Source organism: Tachyglossus aculeatus, chromosome 22 (assembly GCF_015852505.1).
Source record: "Tachyglossus aculeatus isolate mTacAcu1 chromosome 22, mTacAcu1.pri, whole genome shotgun sequence".
NCBI lineage: Eukaryota > Metazoa > Chordata > Mammalia > Monotremata > Tachyglossidae > Tachyglossus > Tachyglossus aculeatus.
In genome coordinates, this window is record NC_052087.1 from 36,359,086 (window position 1) to 36,371,571 (window position 12,486).

Genomic DNA, 12,486 nt, shown 5'->3' on the forward strand with positions numbered 1-12,486 from the left:
TAAGCGCTGGGGTGGATACAAGCAAATCGGGGTGGACAGCAGTCCCTGTCCCATGTTGGGCTCACAGTCTCAATCCCCATTTTACAGATGAGGTCACTGAGGCACAGAGAAGTGAAGTGACTCACCCAAGACAAGCGGCAGATCCGGCATTAGAACCCATGACCTTCTTAACTCCCAGGCCCGGGCTCTAGCTACTAAGAGATGCTGCTTCTCATTCATTCATTCAATCATATTTATCTCCAGTGGCTACCAGTCAACCTACGCGTCAGGCAAAAACTCCTCACCCTGGGCTTCCAGGCTGTCCATCCCCTCGCCCCCTCCTACCTCACCTCCCTTCTGTCCTTCTCCAGCCCAGCCCGCACCCTCCGCTCCTCTAACGCCGCTAACCTCCTCACAGGGCCTCGTTCTCGCCCATGAATGCCCTCCCTCCGCGCATCCCCCAAACTAGCTCTCTTCCTCCCTTCAAAGCCCTACTGAGAGCTCACCTCCTCCAGGAGGCCTTCCCACACTCACCCCCCTCCTTCCTCTCCCCCTCCCTCCTTCCCCTCCCCACAGCACCTGTATATATGCTTGTACAGATTTATTACTCTTTTTACTTGTACATATTTACTATTCCATTTATTTTGTTAATGATGTGCATCTAGCTTTACTTCTGTTTATTCTGATGACTTGACACCTGTTCACATGTTTTGTTTTGTTGTCTGGCTCCCCCTTCTAGACTGTGAGCCCGTTGTTAGGTAGGGACCGTCTCTATATGTTGCCGAACTGTACTTCCCAAGCGCTTAGTACAGTGCTCTGCGCACAGTAAGCGCTCAATAAATATGGTTGAATGAATGAATTTATTGAGCGCTTTCTGTGTGCAGGGCACTGTACTAAATCAGATAGGAGCTATCCCACTGTAAGCCCGTTGTGGGCAGGGATTTTCTCTATTTGCTGCTGAAATGTACTGCCCAGTGCTTAGCACAGTGCTCTGCACACAGTAAGCGCTCAATAAATACGATAGAATGATGAATAAAGAGGGAGAACAGCCAGGTTTCTTTCCACTGGGCCACTGCTGCTTGGTACAACTTTGATTACAGAACCCACTTCAGGCTTTCAGACTAATGGAAAAAGAGGGTCTCTTTGAACCCCCACATATTGCTCCCCCTCCCTTCCGTGTCACCTCGACTCGCTCCCTTTGCTCTCCCCCGCAGCACACACACACACACATATATATACACACACACACACACACACACACATATATATGCATATACCTATAATTCTATTTATTTATATTTATGCCTGTTTACTTGTTTTGATGTCAAGTCTCCCCTGCTCTAGACTGTAAGCCCGTTGTGGGCGGGGACTGCCTCTATTGCTGTATTATACTAAGTGCTTAGTACAGTGCTTTGCACAGGTCGTGGGTTCAAATCCCAGCTCCGCCACTTGTCAGCTGTGTGACTTTAGGCAAGTCACTTCTCTGTGCCTCAGTTCCCTCATCTGGAAAATGGGGACTAAGACTGTGAGCCCCACGTGGGACCACCTGATTACTTTCCATCTACCCCAGCGCTTAGAACAGTAGCTGGCACGTAGTAAGCGCTTAACAAATACCATTATTATTATTAATAAATAATTCATTCAATCATATTTATTTATTAATCATATTTATTGTACTAAACGCTTGGAAAGTGCAATGCAACAACAAAGAGGGACAATCCCTGCCCACCACGGGCTCACAGTCTAGAAGGGGGGAGACAGACATCGAAACAAGTAAACAGGCATCAATAGCATCAATATAAATAAATAGAATTGTAGATATATATGCACATCAGAACAAGTTAAACAGGTATTAGTATAAATAAATAGAATTATAGATATGTACATATATATACACAAGTGCTGTGTGGGCCGGGGGCCGGGGGGTAGAGCAAAGGGAGTGAGCTGGGGCGAATAATGATGGTATTTGTTAAGCTATTACTACGTGCCAGGCACTGTTCATTCATTCAATCATATTTATTGAGCGCTTACTGTGTGCAGCGCACTATGCTTTCTAAGCGCTGGGGTAGACAGAGAAGCAGCGTGGCTTCATTCATTCATTCAATCGTATTTATTGAGCGCTTACTGTGTGCCAAGCACTGTACTAAGCGCTTGGGAAGTACAAGTCGGCAACATATAGAGACGGTCCCTACCCAACAACGGGCTTACAGGCTTAAAGGAAAGAGCCCGGGCTTGGGAGTCGGAGGTCGTGGGTTCTAATCCCGGCTCTGCCACGTGTCAGCTGTGTGACTTTGGGCAAGTCACTTCACTTCTCTGTGCCCCATCTGTAAAGTGGGGATTACGACTGAGCCCCGCAGGGGACAACCTGATCACCTTGTATCTACCCCAGCACTCAGAACAATGCTTGGCACATAGTAAGTGCTTAACAAAAACCATCATCATTATTATTAGATACAAGGTAATCAGATTGGACAGAGTCCCTGTCCCACATGCGGCTCACAGTCTTAATCCCCATTTTATAGAGGAGGTAACTGAGGTCTGAAGAAGTGAAGTGACTTAAATATGATTGATTGAAGGGATGCATGAATGAATGCAAGCATGAATTAATGATGCATATATAGCTATAATTCTATTTATTCTGATGGTATTTGTCACCTGTCTACTTGTTTAGTTTTGTCTGTCTGTCTCCCCCCTCTAGACTGTGAGCCCATTGTTGGTGATTTGTACTTCCCAAGCGCTTAGTACAGTGCTCTGTGCCCAGTAAGCAGTGTGGCTTAATGGAAAGAGCCCGGCCTTTGGAGTCAGAGGTCATGGGTTCTAATCCCAGAACCGCCGCTTATCAGATGTGTGACTTTGGGCAAGTCACTTCACTTCTCTGGGCCTCAGTTCCCTCATCTGTCAAATGGGGATGGAGACTGTGAGCCCCACGTGGGACAACCTCATCTCCTTGAATCCTCCCCAGTGCTTAGAATGGGGCTTGGCACATAGCGCTTAACAAATACCATCATTATTCATCCAATCGTATTTATTGAGCGCTTACTGTGTGCAGAGCAGTTTACTAAGCGCTTGGGAAGTACAGGTTGGCAACATATAGAGAGGGTCCCTACTCAACAGTGGACTCACTATTATTATTATTAGTAGTAGTACTAGTAGTAGTAGTAAGCGCTCAATAAATACGGTGGAATGAATCTGTTCGGGCCATCCGCAGGGGAATAATAATAATGGCATTTGTAAAGCACCCCATCCATAGGGGAATAATAATAATGGAATTTGTTAAGTGCTTACTATGTGCCAAGCACTGTTTTAAGCGTTGGGGGATATAAGGTAATCAGATTGTCCCCCATGGGTTCCTCCCTTCAAAGCCCTACTGAGAGCTCACCTCCTCCAGGAGGCCTTCCCAGACTGGGCCCTCTCCTTCCTCTCCCCATCCCTCCCACCTTACCTCCTTCCCCTCCCCACAGCACCAGTATATATGTATATATGTTTGTACATATTTATTACTCTTTTTATTTATTTACTTTACTTGCACATATTTATTCTATTTATTTTATTTTGTTAATATGTTTTGTTTTGTTCTCTGTCTCCCCCTTCTAGACTGTGAGCCCGCTGTTGGGTAGGGACTGTCTCTGTACGTTGCCAACTTGGACTTCCCAAGCGCTTAGTCCAGTGCTCTGCACACAGTAAGCGCTCAATAAATATGACTGGATGAATGAATGAATAATAATGATAATAATGGCATTTGTTAAGCACTTACTCTGTGCAAAGCACTGTTCTAAGTGCTGGGGAGGATACAAGGTGATCAGGTTGTCCCATGTGGGGTTCACAGTCTTCATCCCCATTTTACAGATGAGGGAACTGAGGCCCAAAGAAGTTAAGTGACTTACCCAAAGTCATACAGCTGACAAGTGGCAGAGGCGGGATTTGAACCCATGACCTCTGACTCCCAAGACCGAGCTCTTTCCATTGAGCTATGCTGCTTCTCTATGAATCCTCATTATACAGATGAGGGAACCGAGGCCCAGAGAAGTGAAGTGACTGGCCCAAAGTCACCCAGCTGCCAAGTGGCGGGGCTGGGATTAGAACCCACCACCTCTGACTCCCAAGCCCCCGCTCCTTCCACTGAGCCACGCTGCTTCTCTATGAATCCTCATTATACAGATGAGGGAACCGAGGCCCAGAGAAGGGAAGCGACTGGCCCAAAGTCACCCAGCTGCCAGGTGGCGGGGCTGGGATTCGAACCCACCACCTCTGGCTCCCAAGCCCCGGGTTTTTTCCACTGAGCCCTGCTGTTTTTCAAGCATGTGCGGGGGAGAGGGAGGGTGGGCACAGCCTCCTGCCCAGGCCCCTGCGGGGGATGGCGGGGGCGGAGGAGGGGTGGCATTGGCCCGGAGGACCCCCAATTTGGCCGAGGGCCCTCGGGGGCGGGACCCGGGGCCCGGGCCCGGGCAGGAGAGCGGTGGTGCCACCCGGCCGGACCAATCACCGCCCCCTCCCCACCCCCGCCCCGGCCGGACAGTCCAATTCAACGGCAAAAATGAAATAAAAAGCAAAGGGCACAAAGAACGTGGTTGGACACCGGCCGGGCATTCATTTGGTCATTCATTCATTCATTCATTAATAATAATAATAATAATAATGATAATAATGTTGGTATTTGTTAAGCGCTTACTATGTGCCAAGCACTGTTCTAAGCAGCTGGGGAAGTTCCAAGGTGATCAGGTGGTCCCACGGGGGGCTCACAGTCTTCACCCCCATTTTACAGATGAGGTCACTGAGGCCCAGAGAATAATAATAATAATAACGTTGGTATTTGTTAAGCGCTTACTAAGTGCAAAGCACTGTCCTATGCGCTGGGGAGGTTACAAGGTGATCAGGTGGTCCCACGGGGGGCTCAAAGTCTTCATCCCCATTTGACAGATGAGGTCACTGAGGCATGGAGAATAATAATAATAATGTTGGTATTTGTTAAGCGCTTACTCTGTGCCAAGCACTGTTCTAAGCACTGGGGAGGTTACAAGGTGATCAGGTTGTCCCACGGGGGGCTCAGTCTTCATCCCCATTTTACAGATGAGGTCACTGTGGCACGGAGAATAATAATAATAATGTTGGTATTTGTTAAGTGCCTACTAAGTGCAAAGCATTGTTCTAAGCGCTGGAGAGGTTACAAGGTGATCAGGTGGTCCCACGGGGGGCTCACAGTCTTCATCCCCATTTGACAGATGAGGTCACTGAGGCACGGAGAATAATAATAATGACGTTGGTATTTGTTAAGTGCCGACTAAGTGCAAAGCACTGTTCTAAGCGCTGGGGAGGTTACAAGGTGATCAGGTGGTCCCACAGGAGTCTCACAATTTTAATCCCCATTTTACAGATGAGGGATGAAGTCCAGTGACTTGCCCAGAGTCACCCAGCTGATAAGCGGCGGAGCCGGCATTGGAACCCATGACCTCTAACTCCCAAGCCCGGGCTCTTTCCTCTGAGCCATGCTGCTTCTCTAAGCATTCATTCAAATGTGTTAATTGGGTGCTTACTGTGTGCACGGCACTGTACTAAGCGCTTGGAAAGTACAATTCAGCAATTCAGCAACCAGTTTCCCACATGGTTATGTGCATATCTTTAAATTATACATTGTAAGTTATTTCTCTTCTGATTTATTATTATTATTATTAGAGAAGCAGTGGAAAGAGCCCGGATTTGGGAGTCAGAGGTGATGGGTTCTAATCCCTGCTCCGCCACTTGTCAGCTGGGTGACTTTGGGCAAGTCACTTCGCTTCTCTGGGCCTCAGTTCCCGCATCTGTAAAATGGGGATGAAGACTGTGAGCCCCCCATGGGACAACCTTGTATCTACCCCAGCGCTTAGAACAGTGCTTGGCACATAGTAAGCACTAAACAAATACCAACATTATTATTATTATTCTCCGTGCCTCAATGACCTCATCTGTAAAATGGGGCACTTAACAAATGCCAACATTATTATTATTATTATTAATTAGTACGATTGAATAGTAGGCACCCAGTAAATACCAGATAGCTCATCCGAGGCCAGCTGCAGTCGGGTGAGGCGATGCCTCTCGTCTTGCGTGGCCAAAAAGGGGCTCCCACCTTCCCCGAGGGGGGCCTCCCTGCCTCGGGCCGGGAAGGGGGTGCGAGACTGCAAGGTCCTCTCCTCTTCGGCCAGGGCAGGACGGAGGGGTTGCCGACCGTGTCTACCAACTCCGCTGCACCGTCCTCTCCCAAGCGCTTAGTCCAGTGCCCTGCACCCGGAGAGCGCTCAATAAGTACCACTGATGGATTCATTCAGTCGTGTTTATTGAGCGCTTACTGGGTGCAGAGACTGAGCACTTGGGAGAGTATACTATAACACGCCATGGCAGCGGCCTCCCTCTTCCGCGATGCCCCGGAGGGTCAGCCCGTTCTGGTCTTTAAACTCCTGGCCGATTTCCGGGAGGACAAGGACCCCGGCAAGGTCAATCTTGGGGTGGGCGCCCAGCCCAGCCCGCACACTCCGCTCCCAGACTGAGCCCCCCTTTTCCTCTGCTCCTTCTCCCCTCCCCATCATCCCCACTCCCTCTCTCTGCCCTCCCCTCTCCTCCTTCCCACAGCACTTGTGTGTATTTGTACATATTTATTACTCTATTTATTTTATTAATGATGTGTCCATAGCTATAATTCTATTTATTCTGATGATATTGACACCTGTTTGTTTTGTTTTGTTGTCTGTCTCCCCTTTCTAGACTGCGAGCCCATTGTTGGGTAGGGAACATCTCTATATGTTGCCAATTTGTACTTCCCAAGCACTTAGTACAGTGCTCTGCACACACTAAGCTCTCAATAAATACGACTGAATGAATGAATGAATGAATAACAGTAAACAGACACCTTTCCCTGCCCACAATGAGCTTATATTCATTCATTCAAACGTATTTATTGTTTACCAATAATAATAATAATGGTACTTGTTAAGTGCTTACTATGTGCCAAGCACCATTCTGAGCTCTGGGGTAGATATACGGTAATCAGGTTGTCCCACGTGGGGCTCACGGTCTTAATCCCCATTTTACAGATAAGGCAACTGAGGCCCAGAGAAGTGAAGTGACTTGCCCAAAGTCACGCAGCTGACAAATGGCGGAGCAGGATTTAGAACCCACAACCTCTTGCTCCCAAACCCATGCTCTTTCCACTAAGTCAGGCTGCTTCTCTTACTATGTGCAAAGCCCTATACTAAGCGCTTGGGAGAGTACAATACAACTTGCCTGCTGTATGACCTTGGGCAAGTCACTTCAAGTCTCTGTGCCTCAGTTACCTCTTTTGTAAAATGAGGATTGAGACTGTGAGCCCCACGTGGGACAGGGACTGTATCCAACCCACTTTGCTTGTATCCACCCCAGCGCTGAGTTCAGTGCCTGGCACATGGTAAGCACCTAACAAATATCATTATTATTATTATAACAGACACATTCCCTGCCCACAATAAGCTCACAGTCTAGAGGAACATGTCTACCTACAGAAGCAGTGTGACTCGGTGGAAAGAGCCCGGGATTTGGAGTCAGAAGTCATGGGTTCAAATCCCGCCTCTGCCACCTGTCAGCTGTGTGACTTTGGGCAAGTCACTTCACTTCTCTGGGCCTCAGTTCCCCCATCTGTAAAATGGGGGTGAAGATGGTGAGCCCCCCGAGGGACAACCTGATCACCTTGTAACCTCCCCAGTGCTTAGAACAGTGCTTTGCACATAGTCAGCGCTTAGTAAATGCCATTATTGTTATTATTATCACCAACTCTGTTGTACTGTACTCTCCCTAGCGCTCAGTACAGTCTAGAAGATTGACACGGGGGCTACGTGCGGGACAACGGTGAAACTAATACATCTGATTCCTACCAATCTCCTCTGGGCTGTGGAATTCCCGAAGGGAGGTACAGACCCGGGGCGTGGAGCTGGGCACACCTGGGCACCCTGCCCTCCCAAGCGGCGAGGCTGCTTTGAAAACTGTCATTCTTTCCGGGCCGGGCCGGGCAGGAGGTCGGGGCGGGGGATGACGGGCAGAGCCGCTCTGAGCCAGGGAATCCAACTCCTGGACTAGCAACTTCCCTGCCATGAGGTGAATCTTTTTTTTTATGGTACTTATTAAGCGCTTACTATGTGCCGGGCACTGTACTACACACTGGGGTGGATACAAGCAAATCGGGTTGGACACAGTCCCTGCCCCGCATAGAGCTCACAATTTTATTCCCTATTTTAAAGATGAGGCAACTGAGGCCCAGAGAAGTGAAGTGACTTGCCCCAGGTCACAGAGCAGACAAGGAGCAGAGCTGGGATTAAAACCCATGATCGGGTTTTAACAAGGTAATCGGTATGGACACGGTCCCTGCCCCGCATAGGGCTTGACAATCTTAATCCCCATTTTACAGATGAGGGAACTGAGGCACAGAAGAGTGAAGTGACTTGCCCGAGGTCACACAGCAGACGGGTGGCAGAGCCAGGATTAGAACCCAGGTCTTTCTGATTCCCTGGACCGTACTCTATCTGCTCCTTCTTCCCCGTTTTCACTACTTTGAGGGTTTTCTACGGCACATATGAGCCCCCACTCTCCACAGAGCATGAACCCTGTTCTTCCAGACGATCGTCTCCCCTTTCCTTTTCCTCATCTCACAACCCCGAGATTATTCCCTATCAATCTATTTGTTGTACCTGCCGGAGCATTTCCTAGTGATGCTCCTCTTGCTTATCAAGCACTTAGTACAATGCTTTGCAGGCAGCAAGCGCTCAATAAATATGACTGAATGAATTAATCAGTTTGTTATACCTGCCCGAGCACTTCCTAGGGATGCTCCTCTTTGCCAGCCCTCTTTTCATGCTCTGCTTCTTGACAGAGCTAGATGCTCCCCTATAGTAGTGGCAGTAGTAGTAGTAATGGTATTTAGTAAGTGCTTGCATTATGCTAAACACTGCAATAAACTCTGGGACGAAAACAAAATAAGCAAATTCTGAAACGGTCCCTTTGGTATTCACAATCTCTGTGGAGGAAAGACGTTCCATACTGGTACATTAATGGTCAATGACTCAATAATTCCTAAATTCCTTCTATAGATATTGGTCCATTCATTCATTCAATCGTATTTATTGGGCGCTTACTGCACGCAAAGCACAGAACTAAGCGCTTGTGAGAGTACAATCTAACACTGGACACATTCCCTGCCCACAATGAGCTCACAGTCTAAAAGGAGAGTCAGACATTAATATAAATACATTACAGATATATACCGATATATACATATGTGCTATGGGGAAGGGAGGGAAGATGAATGAAGGAGCAAGTATGAGAGGTGCATAAGGGAGTGGGAGAAGAGAAGGGCTCAGTCAGGGAAGGCTTCCTGGAGGAGATGTCCACGAATGGCTACGCTGTCCCTGCACCTCCTACCTCCTGCTCCTGAATCCACATCCTCAGGTTAAGCTTCCTCTGCTGCCTTGGCATCCTTACTCCCTCTGGATTTTGATTTTGATGTTGCATTGTCCTCTCCCATGCGCTCAGTACAGTGCTTTGCACACAGTAAGTGTTCAATAAATAGGATTAATAATAATAACAATACAACCATTGCCGGGGCCCCACTACTCTCATCTATCAGTACTGCAGATCCTTCCTCTGCAATAAGGTGCTCATTTAGAACGGGATTCCCTCTTAGTCCCTGCTTTTTCGCTTATCTATCTTAGAGAAGCAGGGAGTCAGAGGATGTGGGTTCTGATCCCGGCTCCGCCCCTTGTCTGCTGTGTGAACCTGGGCCAGCCACTTAACTTATCGGTACCTCAGTTACCTCACCTGTAAAATGGGGGTTAAGACTGTGAGCCCCGCGTGTGACAATCTGATCACCTGCATCTACCCCAGTGCTTCGAACAGGGCTCGGTCCCTAGGAAGCGCTTAACAAAGAGCATGATTTCTTTGTCCTTTTCGCTCTCTTCTTTGGATAGGGTGTGGATCCCGGGTCCCAGGTTCTTCCACCCCGCCTCGCCCCCCCCCCGCCCCCCAGGAGGTGTGAGACAACGAGCGGCCCCTCCCCAAGGACCGGCATCCCTCAGGACTGCCCCCGCCCCCCCCCCGCCCAAAGGGCCGGCATCCCTCAGAAATGCCCCCCCCCACACCAACCCCGGACCGACATCCCTCAGGACTGCCCCCCCCCCCCCAAGGCCCGGCATCCCTCAGGGCTGCCCCCCCATTCACCACAGGCCCGGCATCCCCCAGGACTGTCGTCCCCCCCAGCACCACCACCCAAGGCCCGGCATTCCTCAGGCCTGCCCCCACCCCCAGAATCGGCATCCCTCAGGACTGTCGCGCCTCCCACCCAGAACCGGCATCCCTCAGGACTGGCCGCCCTCCCCCCCGCCCCTCACCTCACCACAGGCCCGGCATCCCTCAGGACTGTCGTCCCCCCCCCCCCCCCCCAAGGCCCGGCATCCCCTCAGGACTGCCCCCCTCCCCCCCAGGAGCGGCATCCCTCAGGATTGCCTCCCCCCACCAGAACAGGCATCCCTCAGGGCTGCCCCCCCCCCCCCCACACCAGGACCGGCATCCCTCAGGACTGTCGTCGCCCCCGAAGAACCGGCATCCCCTCAGGATTGCCCCCCACCCCCCCAGGGCCGGCATCCCTCAGGATTGCCTCCCCCCACCAGAACCGGCATCCCTCAGGGCTGCCCCCCACTCACCACAGGACCGGCATCCCTCAGGACTGTCCCCCCCCCCCCCGAAGAACCGGCATCCCCTCAGGACTGCCCCCACCCCCCCCAGGACCGGCATCCCTCAGGATTGCCTCCCCCCACCAGAACCGGCATCCCTCAGGACTGTCGTCCCCCCCACCCCAAGGACCGGCATCCTTCAGGACTACCCCCCCACCAGGACCGACATCCCTTAGGACTGCCCCCCCCCCCACCACAGGACCGGCATCCCTCAGGACTGTCCCCCCCTCACAGGACCGGCATCCCTCAGGACTGTCCCCCCCCCCCCCCACCCCAGAACCGGCATCCCTCAGGGCTGCCCCCCCACTTACCACAGGCCCGGCATCCTTCAGGACTGTCATCCCCCCCCACCCAAGGGCCGGCATCCCTCAGGGCTGCCCCCACCACCACCACAGGACCCCTGCCCCCCACCCCCAGAACCGGCATGCCTCAGGATTGCCCCCCCAAGTCCGGCATCCCTCAGGGCTGCCCCCCACCAGGACCGACAGCCGTTAGGTAGGGACTGTCTCTATATGTTGCCAGTTTCTACTTCCCAAGCGCTTAGTGCAGTGCTCTGCACATAGTAAGCACTCAATAAATACGATTGATGATAATGATGATGATGATCCCTTAGGGCTGCGTCCCCCAACCCCAGGCCCGGCATCCCTCAGGCCCGTCGTTTTGCTTTGTTGTCCGTCTCCCCCGCTGCTGGGCAGGGGCCTGCCTCCCTCTGCTGCCGCCTCAGCGCTCAGTTCCGCGCCGTGCCCGCAGTCAGCGCTCGGTAAGCAGGACCGAACGAACGAACGAACGAACGACGGCGTCCCCCGCGGCCGGGTGGCTCACCGTGGCATCCTGGCCCGCGTAGTGGCTGATGACCCGGGAGCCCCCCGGGTGCCTCCGGCTGAAGTCGCTGATGTCGTAGACCTTGCGGTCGATCACCAGCCATCGCTCCGGCTCCCTCCCGGAGCGCAGGGACACCTCCTCCCACGTGAAGTACCGCGACGGCGGGGCAGAAGCCGGGGCCATCGCTGCCGCGGGACGCGCGTCCCCGGCCCGCTGCACGAGCCCTGCCGCGCGGGCGCGCGCCTCCGCCTGAGGGGACGCCTCTGCCGCCCTCCCATTGGTCAAGCGGCGCGGCGCGGGTCTTTCTCGCCTTCCCATTGGCTGCCGCCTCACGGCCGCGCGGCAGGGCGGGCGCGAGGCGGGAGGCGCGAGGCGGGGGGAGGGGCATCTCCCTCGGCCCCACAGCCCGCGGGCACGCGCCTCCGCCTGAGGGGACGCCTCTGCCGCCCTCCCATTGGTCAAGCGGCGCGGCGCGGGTCTTTCTCGCCTTCCCATTGGCTGCCGCCTCAAGGCCGCGCGGCAGGGCGGGCGCGAGGCGGGAGGCGCGAGGCGGGGGGAGGGGCATCTCCCTCGGCCCCACAGCCCGCGGGCACGCGCCTCCGCCTGAGGGGACGCCTCTGCCGCCCTCCCATTGGTCAAGCGGCGCGGCGCGGGTCTTTCTCGCCTTCCCATTGGCTGCCGCCTCAAGGCCGCGCGGCAGGGCGGGCGGAAGGGAGGTGCGAGGCGGGGGTGAGGGGCATCTCCCTCAGCCCCACAGCCCGCGGGCGCGCGCCTCCGCCTGAGGGGACGCCTCTGCCGCCCGCCCATTGGCCAAGCGGCGCGGCGCGGGTCTTTCTCGCCTTCCCGTTGGCTGCTGCCTCACGGCCGCGCGGCAGGGCGGGTGCGAGGCGGGAGGCGCGAGGCGGTAGGGAGGGGCATCTCCCTCAGCCCCACAGCCCGCGTGCGCGCGCCTCGGCCTGAG

The 12,486-nt window shown here is 53.1% G+C and overlaps 1 protein-coding gene across 1 annotated transcript in view; it reads right to left on the minus strand.

Moving 5' to 3' along the window:
* The window catches only part of FADS1 (fatty acid desaturase 1), a 37,213-nt gene extending 25,490 nt beyond the window's left edge, over positions 1-11,723 (minus strand). The window contains exon 1 of the mRNA XM_038764746.1: positions 11,526-11,723. Within this exon, the coding sequence (XP_038620674.1) occupies positions 11,526-11,708 (183 nt within the window). The 5' untranslated portion in view covers positions 11,709-11,723. The remainder of the gene's footprint in view (positions 1-11,525) is intronic.
* Positions 11,724-12,486: the final 763 nt, after the last annotated feature.